Source organism: Neomonachus schauinslandi, chromosome 11, assembly GCF_002201575.2.
Source record: "Neomonachus schauinslandi chromosome 11, ASM220157v2, whole genome shotgun sequence".
Classification (NCBI taxonomy): domain Eukaryota; kingdom Metazoa; phylum Chordata; class Mammalia; order Carnivora; family Phocidae; genus Neomonachus; species Neomonachus schauinslandi.
In genome coordinates, this window is record NC_058413.1 from 63,461,619 (window position 1) to 63,485,073 (window position 23,455).

A 23,455-nucleotide genomic window follows, 5' to 3' on the forward strand; every position below is an offset into this window, starting at 1 on the left:
AATGTCCGTATTGAGTAGGTCCCTGGCAGTCGGTACTACCTCTTGTTCTTTTTGTTGAGGTGATTTTTTTCCGTCTTGTCCTTTTGTGCAGAGGAGAATAGATTAATGAGAGAACAAAATGCTAGCAGAGTAACAATGTCCCCAGAAAATATACTCTAAACAAATCAGAAAAGACCTGAAGCAGTGGGAAAAGAAAGGGAAAGAGAGAAAAAAGAGAAAGAAAAAAAAAGAAAAAGATAAAGATAAAGATAAAAACAAAAAGAACAAAATAAAACAACAACAACAATAAAAAAAACAGAATGTGATCAAATATGCTCAGGCTGGTATATAGATCAGTGCCACACACTAGATTTGGGGTGTATTTTGGTCTTTTAGAAGAAAGTGCCTCCCAAAATTTTAAAGAAAGAAAAACTTATATATGTACAAAAATAAGGGTTGATATGATGAAGGGATGGAATATGACTGTAAAGATGGAAATTATAAAAAAATTTATAAAAGGAATTGATAAGAAGTTGTTTGAAAAAAGAAAGAAGAGGATTTAAAAAAGAAAAAAGAAAAAAAAAGGGAGAGGATGTGATCAGGCAGGGGAATAGAAAACACCATATACTAGAGATTTAGGGTATATTTTAATCTGTTAGAAGAAACTATCTCATAATTTTAAAGAGAGAACAACTATATATATAAGCCAAAAATACGGGTAACTACTATGAAGGGATAGAATATGACTCTAAAAATGAAAAATAAAAATGTTTTTTTTAAAAAAAGGGATTGATAAGATGTTGGTTGAAAAAGGGAAAAAGAAAAATTCAAAAAGAAAAAAAAGAAAAAAAGACAGTTAAAAAAAAATAACTTTGAAAGACTAAAGAATCATGGTAAAAAAGCCATGAATTCTATGTGCAGTATTCCCTTAGCGCTGTAGTTCTGCCGTTCTCATTGATCGGTAAACTTGGTCTTGGCTGGCTGTTCTCGCTGATCTTCTGGGGAGGGGCCTGTTGCCGTGGTTTCCAAATGTCTCTGCCGGAGGCGGAATTGCCCTGCCCTTGCCCCCTCCCGGCTAAGTAATCTGCTCGGGTTTGCTCTCCGGGGCTTTTGTTCCTTGCAAGCTTTCTGTACAGCTTTGGAGGCGGAGAATGAAAATGGCGGCCTCCCAATCTCTGTCCCGGAGGAGCCGAGAACTCAGGGCCCCGCTCCTCAGTGAGCCCCCAGAGAAAAGCCGTCAGGCACTCCCGTCTCCCCGGTCTCCGGCTGCACTCCGTGCTCACCCGGCCTGTGACCGCGCGTTTCTATCTCTGGCACCCGACCCCGGGTGGAGTCTCCAAACCCAGCAGATCCCTGCGGTGCACTCCCACGCGGCTCCTCCCAGGGGAGGAAGGGGAGTGTCCCCAGACCTGCTGCTTGTTGGGTCCCTGCTGGAGGAGCAGTGGCCCGACTGTTCCGCGGATCTCAGTTTATGGCAACCCCGAGCTGAGAGCCCGCGCCTGGGCTCCGCCTCTGCAGCCGGCTTCCCTGCTCCGATACCTGGGAGCTCTGCCACACTCAGGCACCCCCGGTCTTTCTGTGACCCCGAGGGTCCTGAGACCACACTGTCCCGGAGGGTTCCACCCCCCGCTTAGCCACCAGAGTGACGTCCCTCAGCGGAGCAGACTTTTAAAAGTTCCGATTTTGTGCTCCGTAGTTCTATCACTTGCCAGAAGCGTCCGCCGGAGGCCCCTCCCCCGCCGTCTATTCTCCCGAATATCGCCTCGGATTCACTTCTCCGCACGTCCTACCTTCCAGAAAGTGGTCGCTTTTCTGTTCAGAGAGTTGTTGCTATTCCTTTCTTGATCTCCTGTTGGGTTTGTAGGTGTTCAGAATGGTTTGATCCCTATCCAGCTGAATTCCTGAGACCAGATGAAATCCAGGTCTCCTACTCCACCGCCATCTGCCTCCGCCCCCCCAACCCTTTGTATTTCTGTGGTATCCATTGTTATTTCTCTTCTTTTTTTCTGATTTGGTTTATTTGAGTCCTCTCTCATTCTCTTTCTCCTTTTATGAGTTTGACGAGAGGTTTATTGATTTTATTGATTTTTTCAAAGAAACAGCTCCTGGTTTCATTAATTTTTTTTAGTGTCTATATCATTTATTTCTGCTCTAATCTTTTATCATTTCCTTCCTTCTGCTGGATTTGGGTTTTGTTCTTCTTTTTCTAGCTCTGTTAGGTGTAAGTTTAGGTTGTCAGAAATTTTTCTTGCTTCATGAGGTAGGCCTGTATTGCTATAAACTTCCCTCTTAGAACTGCTTTTGCAACCCCAAAGATTTTGGATCATTGTATTTTCATTTTCATTTGTTTCCAGGTACTTTTTTATTTCCTCTTTGATTTCTTGACTTACCCATTCATTGTTTAGTAGATGTTATTTAACCTCCATGTATTTGTAGTCTTCCCATATTTTTTCTTGTGGTTGATTTCCAGTTTCATTGCATTGTGGTAAAAAAAGATGCAAGGTTTGACTTTGATCTTTTTAATTTCTTGAGACTTGTTTTATGACCTAATATATGATCTATTCTGGAGAATGTTCCATGTGCACTTGAAAAGAATGTATATTCTGCTGTTTTCGGATTGAATATTCTGAATATATCTATTAAATCCATCTGCCCCAGAGTGTCACTTAAAGCTGCTATTTCCTTGGTTTTCTGTTCATTGATGTAAGTGGGGTGTTAAAGTCCCCTACTATTATTGTATTACTATTGATTAGTTCCTTTATATTTATTATTAACTGTTTTATGTATTTGAGTGCTCCCATGTTGGGTGTGTAAATATTTATAATTGTTATGTCTTCTTGCTGGATTGCTCTGTTAATGATTATATAATGTCCTTCTTTGTCTCTTGTTACAGTCTTTGTTTTAAAGTCAATTTTGTTTGGGGCTCCTGGGTGGCTCAGTTAAGCATCTGACTCTTGATTTTGGCTCAGGTCATGATCTCAGGGTTGTGGGATCGAGCCCCATGTCAGGCTCCATGCTCAGCCAGGAGTCTGCTTCTCTCCCTCTCTCTCCCTATGTCTTTTGATTAGAGCATTTAGCCCATTTATATTCAAAGTAATTATTGATAGGTATGTATTTATTGCCATTTTCTTTTTTTTGGTATTTGTTTTTGGGGATCGTCTCTGTCCCTTTCTTCCCTTCTCTTTTCTCTCTCCATGAGTTGGCTTTCTCAAGTGATATACTTGAATTCCTTTCTCTTTATTTTTTGCATATCTTTTACCAGTTTTTGATTGCAGTTACTATTAGTTTATATATAACATCTTCTGCATATAGCAGTCTATCTTAAGTTGATGGTCACTTAAGTTTGAATCCATTCTTTACTCCTCATTTTTTAAACAGATAACTGGCATTATATTATAGGGATGTACTGTAATTGTAGCCATTCTTCTTTTGTCATTTAGGTTGTTTGCATTTTTTGATACTAGAGCTATTGTTGCAATTAACTTTATTTCACACATACACAAGTTCATTTATAGGATGAATTCCTAGAAGTAGAATCGCTAATCACAACACCAAATGGTTTGAGCATTTAAAAAGCTGGAGGTATTTTAAAACTGCTTTTTAAGATAATGGAGCAGTGTATACTCTGCAGCAATGTGTGAAGCAGCCTCCTTCTCCACACCTGTCAATACAGTACGTTGTCACAGTTTTTGAATGTGGACAGTTCGACAGATGGAAAATGGTATCTTGTACTTTAATTTACAGTTTTTTCATTAGGAGTAGGATTGACTATTGTACTGAAGTGTAATAGCTTTATTGGGAACACTTTCTCCACTCTACAGCTTTCTTTTTCCTTCTCTTTTAATCAACAAAATTCCTAATTTTACTCCAGTTCAATTTACCCATCTCTACCTTTATGGATTTATTTTTCATTTTTAAGTATAAAAATTAGATTGAGTAACAACTTATTTGGGTTTAGATTATGAAATAAGGATATAATTTTATTAATTAATTAATTAATTAATTAATTTTTAAAGATAGATGCATTTTTCCAATATGACTTAGTAAACTATCTTTCCCTCCTCACTCAAAATGCCACCTTTATCATATATTAAATTTCTTGATGTTCATTTTCTATTTTTGGATTTTTCAGTCTTTTATTTGATATATCTTTTAATTTTTTAATTATCACAGCTTTATAATATGTTTTAGTATATGGCTAGCCTGGACATACCTCATTATTTTTCTTTTTCTGAATTTTCCTCACTATTCTTGCTTATTAATTTTTCCATATAAACTTTAGAATAAGTTTTTCTGGTTCAATTTTTTTATTAGTATTTTTGTTTAAATTTTTAGTATAAAAGTTAAAATTGACATTTTAAATGCTGTATCTTCCTTTCCAATGATATAAAATGGTGTTACCTTTTTATATATTCCCTAGTAACATTTTAAAGCTACCTTTATATAGATCTCACATGTTTATCAAAAAGCTTATTCTTAAGTGTTTATCATTTTTGTTGCTATTGCAAATGGTATATTTTCTTCCACTAGATCTTTTAATTGGTTACTGTGTTTATATACATGGATATATTGCTGATTGATTTCTATACATTAATTTTATACCTAGCTAACTTACTCAATTCTTTTATTGTTTTAAATAATTTTTGGATGATTTCCTTTGGTTTATCATCACAAATAAGGATACTTTTTTCATTTTTTCAATTCATAATCAAACTTATGTCTGGAACAATGTAAACAATGGCTGTGATAGCATATTTTAGAAAGTTTGCATGGCTGACAATATATTTTTTGAACCCTTGCCTTGTCTGGACACCCCGAGCCACCAGCTCTTTTTCTCAAAACCCTGCAGTACCTGTTTGATGTAGCTTTAGAATATTACTTTCTGGGAAAAATGAAGGAGAGGAAATCGAAGGGGGAGACGAACCACAAGAGACTATGGACTCTGAGAAACAAACTGAGGGTTCTAGAGGGGGGTGGGGGGATGGGTTAGCCTGGTGATGGGTATTAAAGAGGGCATGTATTGAATGGAGCACTGTGTGTTATACGCAAACAATGAATCATGGAACACTACATCAAAAACTAATGATGTAATATATGGGATTAACATAACATAATAAAATAAAAAAATGCAAAAAAAAAAGAATACTCCTTTCTCCTTTTATTTATTTATTTTTAAAACCTTATGTTCACTATGACTATCTCAAGCTTTGCTCTTTCACTAATTTCAGTGACAACTATTTTTTTCTTATTATTTATGATATATTCATGAGTTCTGTAAAAATGCTATTAGGCCCTTTATTGGATTCCTCAGGTCTGCAATTTTTCTTTGCAGCTCAGTCTGTAGTTTTATCATTTTGTCTTTCAACACTTACTTTATTGAATTTATTTTCTTAAGTTTTTCTATAGCATGAATCATGAGTAATTTCTTTCTGTTCCTTGAATTATAGTTTGAGCTATTTGTCTTAGTTCTTTCTTCCTTTTATATGCAGGTTATAAAGACCAAGATCACCTAGGGGTAATAGCATGAATTCTGGAGCCAGACAATTCTATCCTGCCTCTGTCACTATTTGTGTAATTTCAGGCAAGTTATTGAATCTCATATCTGCATATGTAATAAAAGTAGCACATTGGAATTCTTACAGGGATGAAAAGAGATATATAGATATAGATATATACACAACAGTTAGAACATACAGTAAGTGCTATCTTTATGTAAGTGCCTAACATACAGTAAGTGCTTACTAAATTAGATAACGACAATACTTTTATTTTTGTTTTGATTGTGGTATGTTTACAGAGTTATTAAAATGTTTCCATCCTGCTCATGATTGGGCAGTTCAAGCAGACGTTCTTTGTTCTGATATAACATATGTGACTAGTTTACTTTTTTCATTTACACCCATAAACATTTTATTTTTCCTTCTCAGTCATGGGGAGGGTCTAGATATTTTGTGTTCTAATCACTTCAGCACGTGAGGCAACAACTGGGGAAGGAATTCGTGGAGAACTCAGTAGAGGCTGAAGTCAAGTGTGCTATTTTTCTTAGAACACCTAAATTCTGCTATCTTTGAGATTCTTGTCCGAGAGCAAGATACATATACTTGGGTAATTCCTCTAATTCAGGGTGTGGTTACAGAACCTTAACTTCCATCAGAGAATATCAGCATTACTGCTCACTTCCCCCACTTTAGATTCTCCCAACAGCAAGTTTCAAGCTTCAACTACTCTTTGAAAAAAGGTAAGGCTACCAGCTCAATGTACTCTTCTCCAGATTTACCTGAATCTCTGAGAAGTCTCAGGATTTTGTCAGTCACCAGCTGAGTTTCAGGAAGGGAATGGGAATGGGGTAGCATCTGAGACTTTCTAAGCCTATCTATAACTGTTTCTGTCCTTAGTCACAGTTTTTTAAGAGTATCATATTAAGTTGTGCTTCATTCCTTCTTTCATCACTGTTAGAAAAAAATTTTGATGTTGTTGTTAGTGATCTCCCTTATGTGTTGTTCATTTTGTGAGTTATTGGAGGAGAGAATTTCTGTGAGCAGATAAGATTACTCTGTCCTCATAACCTGGAAACTGTTTCTTTAGGAGTACATACAATCTGCTTCATGGAAAACTTTGCCTATAGACATTATTATTATTATTTTGAAGTATAATTAACATAAGAGTTATATTAGTTTCAGGTGTACAATATAATGACTCAAAGTAATAGGCATTCTTTCTATCTTTATCTGTTATTTTTATGCTCAGTCTTTCCTTATATCTGTGGGATTCACTTTCATATCTATGTGAACTGGGCAACATGTGTACCTGACCAATTCCATCCTATTTCTAATAATTCCATCTGTCATCTATCAGTCTTTAGGTCACTTGTAATGGACACAAATGAGTAAAGGATGACTAACATGAGGAATGGTTAAATTACTATCAAGAATGATATCAATAAGTTGATGCTAGGCTCAGTCCAACAGTCTTATACTTAATAGAGATAAATATAAATTTATAACTGTACATCAAAAATCAATTATTGTAAGATAGAATGTAATATATATAAAATCCAGTAGTTCATATGAAATATTTACATATGTAAATATGTAATTTGGATAGAACCAACAAAAAGGTCTTAAAAACAAAGCTAACACAGTTTTACATTATATTAAATAAACAAAGTATGGAGCTCATATACAAAACTCTATTTACCATGGTCTGTACTAACAAACATATCAGGGGATCTCTCTATATAATTCTGTATATTGTTAGTTAGGTGCGATATTGCCAAATTGGAGAAAATTCATAGGATGGAAACAGTAAAATAGAGGGTCTGAAAATCATGATGTATCAGGAATGGTTAATAAATGAGGATTCCTTAGCCTAAAGGAGAGAGGTCTAAATGGAGACTTGACAGTGTCCTACAAATGAATGAAGGGCTGTCCCATGAAGAGTTGTCCATTGTAGCTGGAGAGTACAGGAATGACATTAATAGACAACTTCAAAGGAATTCCAGCTTTCAGTTCAATTTTGGGAGGGGGGGATTCCAGTGAATGGGGCAGTCTCCCAAGTGAACAGCTGTCACCAGTGTTGGAAAGCTGTTTTATCCCAGAGCACTGAAACAGAAACTGAGGTCCTTGTAAAAACCTGTGTCTATATTTATCTGGTGGTACTAGAATTATTACATTCATGCACACTCCACACACTATAGTGGGACCACTATCTCCCTTGAGGGCACACCATGTCTCTATCTCCAACTTCTAGTTGCCTAAGTAAAAGGTGTTTGTTACAGTTTTGCCAAATACATAAATGAGTGTGTGCATTTTGAGATATTAGAATATTTGACACTTAAGAATTATTGCACATCAACATTATTATGATTTTAAGCAACTGGTAGTTACCACATTCAGTTTATTCAAATGAGTGGATCTATGAAGGCTAAATTTTCTCATATGACTCAGCTGCTCATGAATATTCAGCAAATATTTTTGGGTTCCTGGGAAGCAAATATTGAAGTCTTTCTTCCTAAGCTAATGGTGAATACTGAACAAACTCTATATGCTTTCTTCATTCATGACTATCAGGGACTGACTTGCCTAGATAAATGTGTCTCATTTGTTTCCTTTCTTATTTTTACTTTTTCCTCTTCCTAACTGCTCTCTTCTTATTTTTTTATTATTATTATTTTAGAATTTATTTATTTATTAGAGAGAGAGAGTACAAGCAGGGGGAGCAGCAGAGGGAGAGGGAAAGGGAGAGGCAGCCTCCCCGCTGAGCAAGGAGCCCAATGGGGGGCCTGATCCCAGGACCCTGAGATCATGACCTGAGTCGAAGGCAGACGCTTAACTGACTGAGCCACCCAGGTGCCCCTACTCTCTTTTTAACTTTACTGATAATTCTCAGCTTTTCCTAAGATCTTCTTTATTGTGCAAATTTCCAACTTTCAGTGGATTCTTGGTAGGATCTCGTAACTGGCTAACCCATAACATATTTCATGTTTCCAAATCCCTAAGTTGGCATTTTTTATGGAGTTTAAAAGTAGAGATTTTATCTCTCTTATTAACTTTTCTATAAGGGGTAAAGTGTCCAAGGTATCTAGCTCCAATTGAATTATGCTCAGAGACAAAGCCTGTGTAGTACAAGGCTTTTGACTGACAGCTAATGGCACCGGGAATCATGGTTCATGAATAAAAAATACAACAATCTTTAATTTTATTGGATCTTGATATTCCATAGAAGGAGGATAATTTAATGTAGGCTGGTTGATAAGTTAGGGAACCAAAATGGATTTAGTTAGGGGACTGCAATGAATTTAGCATGAAGCTAGTCCTAGCCAAAAGAGGACTGTGTTATTTTAGTCTAGATGAATGCCTGTATTTTAAGAAGGTATTTGGGAGAAAAGCCAACACTTCTTTTTTTATTGACATTCTTTTGATTTAGCACTTTGAACTGCTTGGCTTAATAAATGTTTTTGAAATAAAATATTTATTGAGTGAATGGATGATTGTTTTCTGCATGTATTTGCTTCTTAAAAAAGTAAACAACGAAGAGGAACACTTTAAACTTTTTGGGCACTAACATGTACCTGGGATCTCATTAAATTCTCACAATAACCAAGGCAGCCACTTAATATTCCCACTTAACAGTTAGGTAAAGGAAGGATTTAAACTAAGGTGCTGTCCAAATCCCAATAAAATTGGTTTGCTAGTGGTCATAAAATGGAAAGATTTATAGTCACAGTATTTAACCATGGCAACACATTTCCTTTTAAAACTTTAAAAAGTGCTATATAGGTATTTACCTCAGCAAATATTTACAGCTAGGTAAACAGTGTTTTCTGTGTGAATTATAAAACTTTTGTTTTATAAATGTAAAAAAAAATCAAAGCTATACCTACCTACTACAATGCATTTTTGAAATCTGAAGTTTTCATGGTAAAATAATTCTGACTTTAAAGATTTGTTAAGGAGCCATTAATCACAAATTCCATAAAAAATTATGAGTTAGCTCTAAACAGCAAAGAAATAAACTAAGGAAAGAAACAATGGCCACATGTTAGCCTGAAAAGGCAAATGAGAGGAGTGGCATCATTCCTTAATTTCCAAAAGGATTTAGCAAATGTAATCAACTGTTTTACTCTCCTATAATGTAGAAGGTACACAACAGAGGGATTACAGTGGTCATATCTGTAGTTTGTTTTTTCATGAATAAATAAGTGTCTACAAGATTTCAGGAGAGAGCTTTTTACAGATATCATTATGAAGACTGACCAAATACCAGCTCAGAGAAAGAGCCTCACAGTCCACAAGGATATGTCTTTTATCCAGAAATAATTAGGGACTAACCATGTACATATTCAAGAAATTCTATAGAAAGTTACTCAGAACAAGGTGAACTCATCAAATGTATTGTCCTTTGTCCAACTTAAAAAAGGGATTTGTTCTTTTGGGGGACAGAGAGTGGTGACTGAGGCACAATATATTTCCAAGAAGACTGGTTCTCTTGCTTAATACAAAGAGGTATTTTCTCTTTGACTCTAAATATTATACTTCAATAAGAGGTTTCACTGCACATTCAGTCAAGCAAATTTCCCTGTGTACTCAAGGGAACAATTTTGGTAATTCAAAAGACTGAAGAATTTTAGCCCTAAAGGGAAAATGTTGTGTTTTGAGACCTCATGCCAAACAGCTGAATTTGCCATTTGTGCTTATTAAGAATCAAACATTATTCAGAATGGTCCTTCACCACAGATAGGTCTACCTGACACTTAGAACTCAGAGCCCAGGACATGGGCCTAAATAGAGAGTAAACTGTACCTTGCATTCAGAGACACACTTGCATATGCATTAAAAAAGAACACACATTATAATTTACCCCACGGTAAGGAAGGGGGGAATGTATGGTGTCTCTTGATGCAGTGCATAGTTGGATGCCAGTAATCAAAGCAGTTGCATAACCTTTGTGCTCAGTTTTGACCCAGGGGCCTGGTGAACTGCTTGGGTATGAACAGCTGAAGTGTGGACATCTGAAAACTTTGCTCTCCTAAACACTTCCAGCTTATCATGATCATGTGATAGTAGCCCAGATTGTTAGAGAACGCCATCAGCAAAGCTATCCATGGACAGAGGGACTAAAAAGCATGGTTTCAGGGCTGGCGATCTCTTTTCAACTAAAATCTTAGTATACTCAAATGTTCATGGAGCACTTATTGTTTTCTCAATACCTGCAGCTCTAGGCCTACATGCTAAAATTCAAGTCATTGAATAATTTACCAAGTAATCATTTCTGAAAACTGTCAGATGAGTGCCTCACATCAACTCAGAGGAAGTTCACTCCAGCCACATTAGTGTCAGAGAGAGAAGAGACAAGAGTAGATGGCAGAACAAGGACAGATTAGAAAAAAAAAATTGAGTATGCAGATAGAGACAAGTCATAAACTTCATTCAAGTTAGATATCTGAGAAATTCTCTGTCTGTAATACTGGATGTTTGCCATATTAATATTTAACCAAGCTGGACAATGAAACTGTCAAGTAGGCTATTAAGAAAAAATAAAATAAAAATCCTCAATAATTTGGAAATTTGTTTTTGATAAATCAGCCTTTTAAGCAAAGTGTTAGATGCTTCAAATACTGTTTTGTCCCAATCTCTTGAACAAATAGTTACAATAAAGTTTGAAAAAAAGGGGGGCCAATGCAAAGGTTTTACTCCTGGCAATAAAATAATTCATTTTACATCTTAGCCATTCCTTTTTCTGCTTGCCATACTGCAGTGATGGTCATGATCTATCTTGGACTCTCCTCCATCTCTCCACCCCAATTCCTCCCACTCACTGCTCAGAGTTTGGTCACAGACTAAATCTAGGGCTTGTATTTTCAGCATTAATCAAATGCTTCCAATTTGCACAGGTCGGGGCAGGAATCATAATCTCAGCGTCTTAAGTGTGAGTATTAGCAGCTTGTTTATCTCCTTAACTTAGGTTGCTGTTATCTATCTTTCCTACACCTATGGGTTGCTTGGATCGCATGGTAACAAAAGCAGGAATAGAGAGAAAGCAGTAAAGCACTTCTGAAGTCCTTAGAAGTGAAAGATTGCTTCTAATTCCATCAGTCTCTGACAGTTTTGTGAGGAGATAAAACTGAACCGGCTTGGCTTTTGGGGGATGGATATGATTCTGACAGGCAGTGGTCATAGTGGTAAAGAAAGTCATTCCAAAGGTGGGAATGGGATGAGCAAAGTCCTAAGGGCAGGAGAGTATGACCCATGTTTAAGAAATTGTACAGCGTCTGGCTTCCCTGGATGTGGAGATGCATGAATGAGAGAAGACAGAAGAGAAAGCTGAGGCGGAATTTTGTCCCTGGAGGAGAGGGAGATCATAGGGGGCATGAAATGCTATGGCAAGAAATTTAGATTTTTACCTAATGGCAGTGAAGAACCACTAGAGACTTCTGAGCAGGGGAAAACAATGAATAGAGCTGTGATTTTTGCAAAATTTATCTAGGAGGAGCATATAAGCAGGGAGGGAGGGATTGCATAAATATCTGGAATTGCTGAATATTAAGAAATTTTAATTAGCTTTTAATTTAATAGATGGTCAACAAATATTAAATAGTCAACAAATAAATAGTCAACAAATAATACTAAAAAACAAGGTTTTATAAAATACTAGAAGAGGCTCTTTTAAAGCACTGGGGATGTGATGAGCACTGGGTATTATATGCAACTAATGAATCATTGAACACTACACCAAAAACTAAGGATGTACTATATATTGGCTAATTGAATTTAAATTAAAAAAAAAAAAGAAAACACTGGGATGAGTATGTGCTTTTCTGCTTTTTTAAATAAAATTTTAGCCAATTATGATAATAGAAAGAGTAAAGATAGTATAAACATGTATTTAAAATTTACAATTATTATCCTGAAAATAAACTTATAAATTAGAAATTCAGATTTTATCGATTTTGCAGATGAGGAAGGTTGAGGCACAGAGAGGTTACAATACTTGTTTTGGGACCCACAGCTACCTAAAGATGCCCGGGAACCTTACCACTCACTACACATGTGGCTTTTCCAACGACTGAAGTATACACATTATAAATAGCCATTTGTGTAATGACTCTTATAGTCAGGGTATTTCATACTTATTTTTACCTCTTATATAAAGATGAGAGCTATAATCATCATGGCATTTTCAGTTTGCACTATTACAGACCTATGGAACTGCAACGTGTGTGTGTGCGTGTGTCTGTGAAAAAATTAAAATATCTTTAAAAATATGTTTTTTAAATAATAAAGAATTGCAGAAATGTTTTGCTAGATGGACTTTATCACTCTTTCAGTTTTAATAAGGTAGCTAAAATAAAGCCACAAGCAAGTCTACTTTTGGATATGAACAAAGTTATGGCCTTAATATTTTCAATTTTAGAAGTTGGCTTTAACCTAGTTGTATAATCCTTAAGCAATAAGAACATCTTAAAAGAAGACATCTCATTTCTTACATAGGTTTAGGCTTCCTTGGCTCAGGCCACAGGAAAAAGTCTGCACATGTTTAATTATATAGCTTCTTAGAAATTATGACCTAGTGTGTTCTTAGGAAAGTCACTAGAAAGACTTTTATTGTGAACCAATTTCCTGGGAAACCACATGCCCACTTCAGATTTTCTTCCTTGTGTATTTTTGGTTGCTTGGCAAATTTAAATGAATTTGCCTAATCGCTACTTCCTATATATGATCACCCATTTTTTTTCCTAAACTGTCCACAAACAGACACCCCAGCTGCTTGCAATGACCAAATCTGTAACTGTGAATTTAGGGAAATTTTTACATATTGTTGGGAAAAGGCATTCTAAATTATTAATGGATATTACCCAAATACTCATTACTGAAATACCTGGCCATAAATGACCAGCCAGATAATTCTCGTTGAATATTGAGAAGATCAGCACTACTATAGAGACAGAATCACATACATCAAAGGTCATTTTGGAATTAGTACTTTGTACAATTATGAAATATACACAAGGGTATAGAATTAGGAAACCATACATTTAACTCTATCACAAATTATTTTTCAAGGATCTCTTAACACTGTATCTATATAACCAGAAAAAACTCTACAAATAAAAAAACCAAAACCAATCCCAAAACTAAAATAGTCTGGGCATTAAGAATATCTACAAAAATAGATTCTTATTTTTATTATAACTGTTCAAAATAGCTAATATAGTATATTCACAATCTTTATATTAAAGATTATTAACGAAGAGTGAGAAAGTCAATATTCAGATATTTCCCCATAATTCCAGATATTTGATAAAATATAGGGTAAATTCAGAATATTACCTTGACAGGGATTTCAGACAGATATCTTCCAGTTCTGCCTCCTAGATCTCCTTTTCAAATGCATGACAGTCTTTTCAACATGTCCAAAAGTGAATTCCTAATCTCCCCACAGGGGTTCCTCCCCAGACTTCCCAGTCTCATAGATGGCACCCTAATCCATTCAATTGCTCCATTAGAAAACTGGGCCTCATCCTTAGACATATTCCACATCTAGATCAATAAGTGTCATCAATTATTTCTCCAACATATAGCTCAACTCCATCCATTTTTCTTGACCTTCTGCAAGTAACACCTAACTGATCTCTGCTCCCACTCATGCCCCTTCAATGCATTTTCTTCACAGCAGCCAAATGATCTTCTGAAAATGACTAATTTGATCGTGTCACTCCCATGCTGAAAATTTGGCAATAACTTTTTGTTGCACTTGAAATAAAATAACAAATCTTCAAATATGGTCAACAAGGCTTTGCATGATCTGGCGCCGCTTACCTTGACAATATCATTTCATGTCATTCATTAACCTATCATTAAACATCTGTCACAATTGACTTCTTTCAGTTCCCAGAAGGTATCAAGATCTTTTCTACTTTAGGGCCTTCCTACACACATGCTTTTACTTCTGTCTGGATGCTCTCCTCCACTCTTTATCTGGCTAACTTCTATTTTTATTTTTCCTTCAAGGTTTAGCTTAAGTGGAACTTCCTTTAAAAAGTCTTCTTTGACCCTCTATTTGATTGGCCACATTATAATCTTTTACATTCATTCTAGTATGTTTCCCAGTTTATATTATAGGTATTTTCTACATCAGGCTATCATCTTCTTGAGCAAGAACTATTTCTACTTTTTTCCTGCATCTCCATTGTCAGCCTCTGTGCCAGGAACATAATAAATACTTAATATTCCTTGAATCATTGAAGGACTAAGCTGATGAAGAAATCCAGTTAGTTCTATATTATGCATGCATAATTGAGGCTAGTTAGCCCAGTTGGCTAAAGAGTTGATGGACTATAGAGAATGCCCACGTGCTCAACAAAGGGTAAATAAGGACCTGTGGGCATGTGTTAAAATTTTAAATGTTCTGGAGCATTTTGGCTCTCCTGGTCAAGATGAATCATGACACATGCTCCATCACAGAGCTGATTTCATTTTGCCTTGCATTAAAGTTGGTTGACTTTATGTCTTTCTCTACCAGGAGAACTTTCTGAGTCTTCCATCAGAATCACATCTGTTTCATCTCAGGTACATGAGAGTTTCCACGGTGTGAGCTAAACACTGGTAGAAATTTATTTTATTTTATTTTATTTTATTTATTTATTATTTTATTTATTTTTAAAAAAGATTTTATTTAATCTTTGTTTGTTTGTTTACCAGAGAGAGAGAGAGAGAGCAAGCGAGCACAAGCAGGGGGAGCTGCCAGGCAGAGGGAGAAGCAGGCTCCTCGCTGAGCAAAGACCCCAATGAGGGACTCGATCCCAGGACCCTGGGATCATGACCCGAGCTGAAGGCAGACGCTTAACCAACTCAGCCACCCAGGCATCCCAAGAAATTTATTTTAAATATATCATCATTCACAAACAAAGAATTAAAAGGTGCCAAGTGAAGTTAACATTGCAAGGTAACATCATATTTAGTGCAGAATCTAATTATTCAATTTACTGATTCAGCACTTCCTGTGGTTAAGGCACTGGGAAAGGCATTAGGAATTTAAACAGTGACAAATACCTTTTCTTTTCTTGCGTATCAATAAACTTTATATAGAATAACAAATCCCCATCAGTGACCTCTGGATGGTGACAATACAAAAATGTCTGACTGACTCAACATAATCCCAAAAGGACCAACAGGCCCACACCCCTCTACAGGGATGTGGCAGGAGCCTGCTTCCTGGGATGTGAGGTTACTTCTAATACTATCATTCGTATGCCATGCACTTTTGGGTTATTGCCTGGGTATTCTTGGTGGATTATGCTCACCTATCCCCACTTCTCCCTTTTTATGTCCTAGGGCAATTCCTGTCCTAATCCCCGCTCAAAGGAGACAAAAGTTCAGACTGAAAAGATCCCCAAAATCTGTTCCCGCTAAAATTAAGGAGTTTTGGCTATGGATTCCCTAGAACCTTGAAGTGCCTCTGCTGAGCAGCTGAAGGTCATCCAGTGACTCAGCTAGCAGGAGGTCTGCTAATAGATGCTTTTGCTGAGTGCTTCAAACTGGTATTCACTTTAGAGCTGTGCTGAATAATTGCTGTTAATTGAATTGCAGAAATACCTATTTGTTATTTATAAATAGTACACATTTTTCATAGAAATAGTGTGATGCTCAAATTGTTTATCTTTAAAGCACCTTGCAAATATGATTTTAGTAAACATGCAGAGGTTAGAAAGTCTTTTCTTTCATACTACCAGATATTGTGGTATGCAAATACTTCTTTTTTTTTTCCAGATTTAATTCTGTAATTTTAATGCATTTGAATTTAGCCCATGAGGCATCTTTGTATATTTTCATTACATTACCAAGCAATTGTAACAAAGGCTGAAACTATTTGTAGTAAAACATACTACAAATAATATGTATATATAGGTAATATTTGTTTGGCAGTCAATTTGGGCCAGCCACTATTCTAAATACTTTATGTGAATTGGCTCATCTAATCCCCATATTTCTAGGGGGCAAATACTATTATTATCTGCATTTTGTAGATGAGAAAATTAAGGCTCAGAGAGGTTAAGCAGTTTGCTCAAGGTCAAACAGCTAGTGAGCTGCAGAGTAGCACTTTGGCTCTGGAGGCTACACTTTCAACCAGCAAGATTTAGTTAAATGTTTAATTCTCATAAACCCTGTGGGACAGACACTACCATTATGATCCCCATTTAATAATTAGGGATTGGTCCAACCAATATCACTCTGCTGGTAAGCGGCTGAACCAGGCTTTTGAACTCAGTCCTGTCTGACTCTTGGGTCTGAGATCTTAAATACCAGCCACTAGCACCTCCTAGAGAGGGCAGAGTACTTACTTCCTTTTTAATCCCATATAGCATTAGAGATTAAGTAGATTTTAAGGGAAAGAGAAATGATTTACTCAAAGAATACAGTAACTATCCAGTCATAATCTTATAAAAATATTTAAAATACTGTTAAGCTAATTATTGAATTTTTCTAAAATATTTGAAATACTCTTAAGCTAATATTAAATGTCATCATTCTGAACAGCAGAGCCCAAATGACTATTCTTTTTTGTTTTAAAGATTTTATTTATTTATTTGACAGAGAGAGACACAGCGAGAGAGGGAACACAAGCAGGGGGAGTGGGAGAGGGAGAAGCAGGATTCCCGCCGAGCAGGGAGCCCGATGCGGGGCTCGATCCCAGGACCCTGGGATCATGACCTGAGCTGAAGGCAGACGCTTAATGACTGAGCCACCCAGGTGCCCCCCAAATGACTATTCTTAAAAATTAGTGTAATAATTCATCTCACTGTTCGTGTGATTCCCCAGAGTAACTGCAATTACCTCAAGAGATTTGTGAGCATTTAAAAAAAAAATAAATTTTAACTTATTTTTACTATTGCAAGTATAAAACGTTGTGTAGTACTTGATGGGTGTAATACATGAGAGTAATACAAATCAGAACAAATCACAAGAGTATTATAAAAATACAATAACTGTTATTTCAGGATAGACTAGTTTAATTACTATCATTCATATTACTCTTTTATTAAATGAGGAGTCACCATTTATATCTTAAAAATGAGAAGGAATGTACATGCCAGCCAAGTCATGATGATAAAGTTAAGATTAAAAATTTATAGAAAAATGCAGATGGTTTATATTTATAAGAACATTGCTTATAAGGACATTCCTATATAAATCTGTCCTTTCTTTCTCTGAGTTCATATTTAGAGTATTGATTTCCTTGACCTGTAAAAACCAGCATTGCATGATTTCAAATCTCTAGGTGAGCACTGAATGTCAGAGCATAAAAGGAGAGAGTACATCATCGGTGAATTATGCCATACATTTTAGCCAAATGGTTTGTACAGGTGTCTTATTGTGAGTCATCCATGTTTGTATTACCTTTAGGCCCTTTGAACAGTTTGATCTCCACAACAGTCTCCAGAATGGGTCGTCTTCTGCGCACGTACAGACGAACGATAGACCCCGCTTCCTTGAGAGCTTCCACGGCTTTACTGTGGGAAACCTCTGACACATCGACCTCGTTCACCCGCAAGATACAATCATTGACCCTGGAAGAGAGGGAAAGAAGGAAAACTGAGGGTTCGCAGGGAGGATTTCTTAAAGCATATTATCACTGTTAGCAAAACTTAAGCAGGAAAGCAGAGTATGAGCAATTTTAAAATGTTTTGTTTGGAAGAAACAATTCAAAGAAGGAAACCTTGAACTCCCCAGCTTTCCCAGCCTATCCAAAAGGACTGCACTATGGTCAGGCCCCTCTGGCATCCCAGTGCCCTGGCATGGGAGCACATGGTACATGGTGCAGGTTAGGATGACGACACATTTTGAGGTCGCTGTCAGTTACATCATTATTTTTTTTTAAAGATTTTATTTATTTGTCAGAGAGAGAGAGAGAAAGCACAACCAGGGGGAGTGGGAGGCAGAGGGAAAAGCAGGCCCCCTGCTGAGCAAGGAGCCTGTAGGATGAGGGATGGGGGACTCGATCCCAGGACCCTGGGATCATGACCTGAGCCAAAGGCAGATGCTTAACCAACTGAGCCACTTAGGCGTCCCATATTTTGATTGGTTTTAACTGAGTTGACTGAGGGTTATGATTGCAGTGGTTCTCAGAACTTACTATGGACTATACAGACATCACAAATGTAAACTTAAAGATTAATTTTTTTTGAATTTTTAATTTGCTACTTATAAAGGTAATATATAGTCATTTTAGAAAATCTGAAAAATGTAACCATGTAGAAAGAAGAAAAAAATATACGTGACCCAATCATCTAAAATAAATGCATTAGCTTTCTGGTAAACTATCTTCCTGTGTTTTTTTTTTCTTCCACCCCCCAAATTTGTATCACAGTATGATAGATATTGAAGTTCAGATTTCACAAAATTCAAAGAAAATCTCAGATAATCTTTGCCTTAGGTATTTACTTTGAAAACCAATAATTATGGTAACTAAACTCTCCTTTCTGGCATTTTCGGAAGGGATAATCTGACTTTTCTACAAAACTGTCCAGGTAATATATATTTATGTAGCCATAGACTTCAAATCTCTTTATATTCATGATAATTAGTAAAAACTTTAATAATGATTAAAAGTATGAGGTTTGAGACTAGAAAGATTTCTTTCCTTTACTTTGAATATCCACTCTAGTATTGCCCATCTCAGTTCACTGTGTTGCTCAGAGTAAGAAATAAGGGGCTACCCTTGCTTGACTTCCTTATCCCACCACCATACATTCAGCTCTAGCTGCAAAATCTATCTGCAATCCATCCACATTTCTTAATCTGCACTGCTACCACCCTGGTTGATGTCAACATCATCTTCCACCTGGATTATTTCTACAGGCTTCTACCTACTCCCCCGGGATCCTCTCTTGTCAACTTTTAATGCATTCTCCAAACATTAGACAGGGTAAAGTGAACATGACTGGTTGCTTATTCACCTTCCATTCCTCATTTCCTTCTTCCCAACCGTGCCTGATTTGCCTAGGACATCCACTCCTTAGAAAATATTTGTTAAATGAATGAAATAATAAGCCTAAGTTCAGTTACTAGGCCTTCCATTTCCTAAGCTGGTAAACAGCCTCTATGTCCACATCTATAAATAGATACAATATTAATATCTACAATAAAGACTTATGGGGAAGATTAAATGAGATAATGTACATGTAAGTCTTTAGCAAGGAGTCTGGTATGTAATAAGCACCTAATAAATGGTTATTGGTAGCACTGAAAATTTTGATTTATAATATTTTAACTATTAGATCCTTTCCATAATCTTGTGAATAAGACATTATCCACATTACAGAAATGAGAATTGTTCCAAGTGATCAAGTTCTTTGTCTGAAGCTGTCAGCAATTTGGGTAGAAATTGGATATGACCTTAGGGCTTCCAATTTCAAAAGTTGGCGCTCTCCTCTTAGGGATCACAAAACATCTAAATGTCATGAACGGTTCGTGTATATTGTGCACGTCAATTCAAAATTATAACATGGTAGTGAAAATATTATGCAAAAAGTATGGGAAGAATTTTTCTATCATTTTTTCCCCATAACTTCTCTATACCTGTTTGGGGAGCTGAGTTATAGAGACTCTTATCTCAGTGAGAACCCTAATTAGCTTCAAAATTCTGAGGTGAAACATTTCACTTATTAAGATTCAAGGATGTCATTTCATTTTAACAGATGCTACAGCTTTAATAGGTTTACACATACATTTCCTCTCTGACAAAAAAAAAAAAACAAACATGAAAAATTACCAATTAAAATAGTTTTGAGAATGTAGGCAACACGGGTGCCAGCCGTCCTACAGCAGCTGGTCCTTTGAGAGTGGGTAATTTTGTCATCTCATGATAATGCAAACACATAGTGTTTACCATCACCCTATGCTCAGAATATTAATCATATCTTAAAACACTGCTTTCCATAGAAGGGAGTGGCTGACATTTAAAAAAAAAGTTATGGATGCTGTATCTATTCAAACTGTACTAAATTTTTCCTTTTGTATACAGTGGAATCCTTAATTGTCAATTGCAGGGGTGAGGGTGAGGGTGCAGCCTAAATTAGATGTTTTTTCCTGAACATGTGGAGGAAGAAGGCAACTTTAGTGCAGTGAAAACAGCACTGGACTAGCCTTCAGGATGCCTGGATTGGAATCCCAGCTGCATGACCACGGTCAAGTCACTTCATCTCTTTGAACCTCAGTCTCCCACGAAAAGAGAAAAAGTGTGCCCAGAGTTAATGAGAGGAGTAAGCAGACAGGCAATGCATCTGGGTGTGTGTGTGAACTGTAGAGTAGAGTACATATGAAAGCTGCAGCTACTGATCAAAGATGAGTCAAAGATGTTGTGCTCAAGGATGTATTGAAAGGTGAATAAGATGGAAATGGAAATTTTAAGAGGGCTTTCTATGTGCTGTATCATTCTAGCCACTTCATTTATTCACTGGTACTTAAACCCCACCATTTCTGAAACATTGATTCTCATTCTACAGATGATGAAATTTACTGACAAGGTCACAGTGGTGTTGAGGGCAGGGACATGATTCCAACCTGGTTTGGCCTTTTTCTGAAGCCTATGCTGATACAGAGTTCTTCAGAATGGATTATTTTAAATAAAAAAAACGGGGGGGGGGGAGGAGCAAATGGTGGAGGAGTAGGAGACCTGGATTTTGTCTGGTCCCAGGAATTCAGCTAGATAGGGATCAAACCATTCTGAACACCTACGAACTCAACAGGAGATGGAAGAAAAGAATAGCAGCAACTCTCTGAACAGAAAAGCAACCACTTTCTGGAAGGTAGGATGTGCGGAGAAGTGAATCTGAGGTGATATTTGGGAAGATAGACGGCGGGGGAGGGGGCCTCTGACAGCTGCTACCTGAAAGTATTAGAGCCTCAGAGCTCAAAATCAGAACTTTTAAGAAGTCTGCTCTGCTGAGGGATGTCGATCCAGTGGCTAAGCGGGGGGTACAACCCTCACTGGGACAGTGTGGTCTCAGGAACCTCAGCATTACAGAAAGACTGGGGGTGACTGAGTGTGGCAGAGCTCCCAGGTATTGGAGCAGGGAAGCTGGCTGCAGAGACGGAGCCGAGGAGCAGGCTCTCAGCTTGGGATTGCCATAAACCGTGATCCACGTCATAGGTCCCTCCTCCAGCAGGGACCAAACAAGCGGCAGATCTGGGGAGACCCCCCCCTTCCTCCCCCAGGAGGAGTGATGTGGGAGCACACCACAGGGATCGGCTGGGTTTGGAGACTCCACAAGGGGTCGTGTGCCAGAGATAGAAATGTTTGGTCACAGGCTGGGTGAGCATGGAGTGTGGCCAGACACTGGGGAGATGGGAATGGTTGACTGCTTTTCTCTGGGGGTGCACTGAGGAGTGGGGCCCCGAGTTCTCGGCTCCTCCAGGGTGATGATTGGGAGGCCGCCATTTTCACTCTCGGCCTCCAAAGCTGTACAAAAAGCTTGCAGGGAACAAAAGCTCCCGAGAGCAAACCCGAGCAGATTACTTAGCACAGACCCGGCAAGGGCAGGGCAATTCCACCTCTGGCAAAGACATTTGGGAACCATGGCAACAGGCCCCTTCCCCAGAAGATCAGTGAGCACAGCCAGCCAAGACCAAGTATACCAATCAATGAGAATGGCAGAACTCCAGCGCTAGGGGAATACTGCACATAGAATTCATGGCTTTTTTCCCATGATTCTTTGGTCTTTCAAAGTTAATTTTTTTTTAACTTTTTTTTTTGAATTTTTCTTTTTCCCTTTTCAACCAACATCATATCAATCCCTTTTTAAAAAATCTTTTTCATTTTTCATTTTTAGAGTCATATTCTATCTCTTCATAGTAGTTAACCTTATTTTTGGTGTATATATATATATATATATATATATATATGTATGTATATATAAGTTGTTCTCTCTTTAAAATTTTGGGATACAGTTTCTTCTAACAGACCAAAATATACTCTAAATCTCTAGTGTATGGCTTTGTTCTAGTCTCCTGCCTGATCACATTCTCTCCCTTTGTTTTTTTTTTAAATCCTCTTCTTTCTTTTTTCAATCAGCTTCTTATCTTATCAATTCCTTTTATAAAATCTTTTATAATTTTCATCTTTACAGTCATATTCCATCCCTTCATCATATCAACCCTTATTTTTGTACATATGTAAGTTGTTCTTTCTTAAAAATTTTGGAAGGCACTTTCTTCTTACAGACCAAATACACCCAAAATCTAGTGTATGGCACTGATCTATGCACCAACCTGATCATATTTGATCATATTCTTTTTTTGTTGTTGTTGTTTGTTTGTTTTTATATTTTACTTTCTCTTTTTTTCCTCTTTTTTCTTTCTTTCCCTTTCTTTTCTCCCGGTTTCAGGTCTCTTCTGATTTGTTTAGTGTATATTTTTCTGGAGTCGTTGTTACCCTGTTAGCATTTTGTTCTCTCATTCATCTATTCTCCTCTGCACAAAATGACAAGATGGAAGAAATCACCTCAACAAAAAGAACAAGAGGCAGTACCGACTGCCAGGGACCTAATCAACAAGGACATTAGTAAGATGTTGGAACTAGAGTTCAGAATGACACTTTTAAAGATACTAGCTGGGCTTGAAAAAAGCATGGAAGATATTAGAGAAACCCTTCCTGGAGGAATAAAGGAACTAAAATCTAACGAAGTCAAAATCAAAAGGGCTATTAATGAGGTGCAATAAAAAAATAGAGGCTCTAACTGCTAGGATAAATGAGGCAGAAGAGAGAATCAGTGATATAGAAGACCAAATGATGGAAAATAAAGAAGCTGAGAAAAAGAGAGATAAACAACCACTGGATCATGAGGGCAGAATTCGAGAGAGAAGTGATACCATAATGTGAAACAATATTAGAATAATTGGGATCCCAGAAGAAGAAAGAGAGAGAGAGGCAGAAGGTATATTGGAGCAAATTATAGCAGAGAACTTCCCTAATTTGG

At 37.0% G+C, this 23,455-nt stretch overlaps 1 protein-coding gene across 10 annotated transcripts in view; it reads right to left on the bottom strand.

The window, feature by feature from the left end:
• DLG2 (discs large MAGUK scaffold protein 2) overlaps window positions 1-23,455 on the bottom strand; it is a 1,451,407-nt gene that overhangs the window by 536,031 nt on the left and 891,921 nt on the right. For all 10 annotated transcript variants that reach the window (XM_021686447.2, XM_021686448.1, XM_021686449.1 and 7 more), the window contains one exon: window positions 17,877-18,046. In XM_021686447.2, the coding sequence (XP_021542122.1) occupies window positions 17,877-18,046 (170 nt within the window). The remainder of the gene's footprint in view (window positions 1-17,876; window positions 18,047-23,455) is intronic.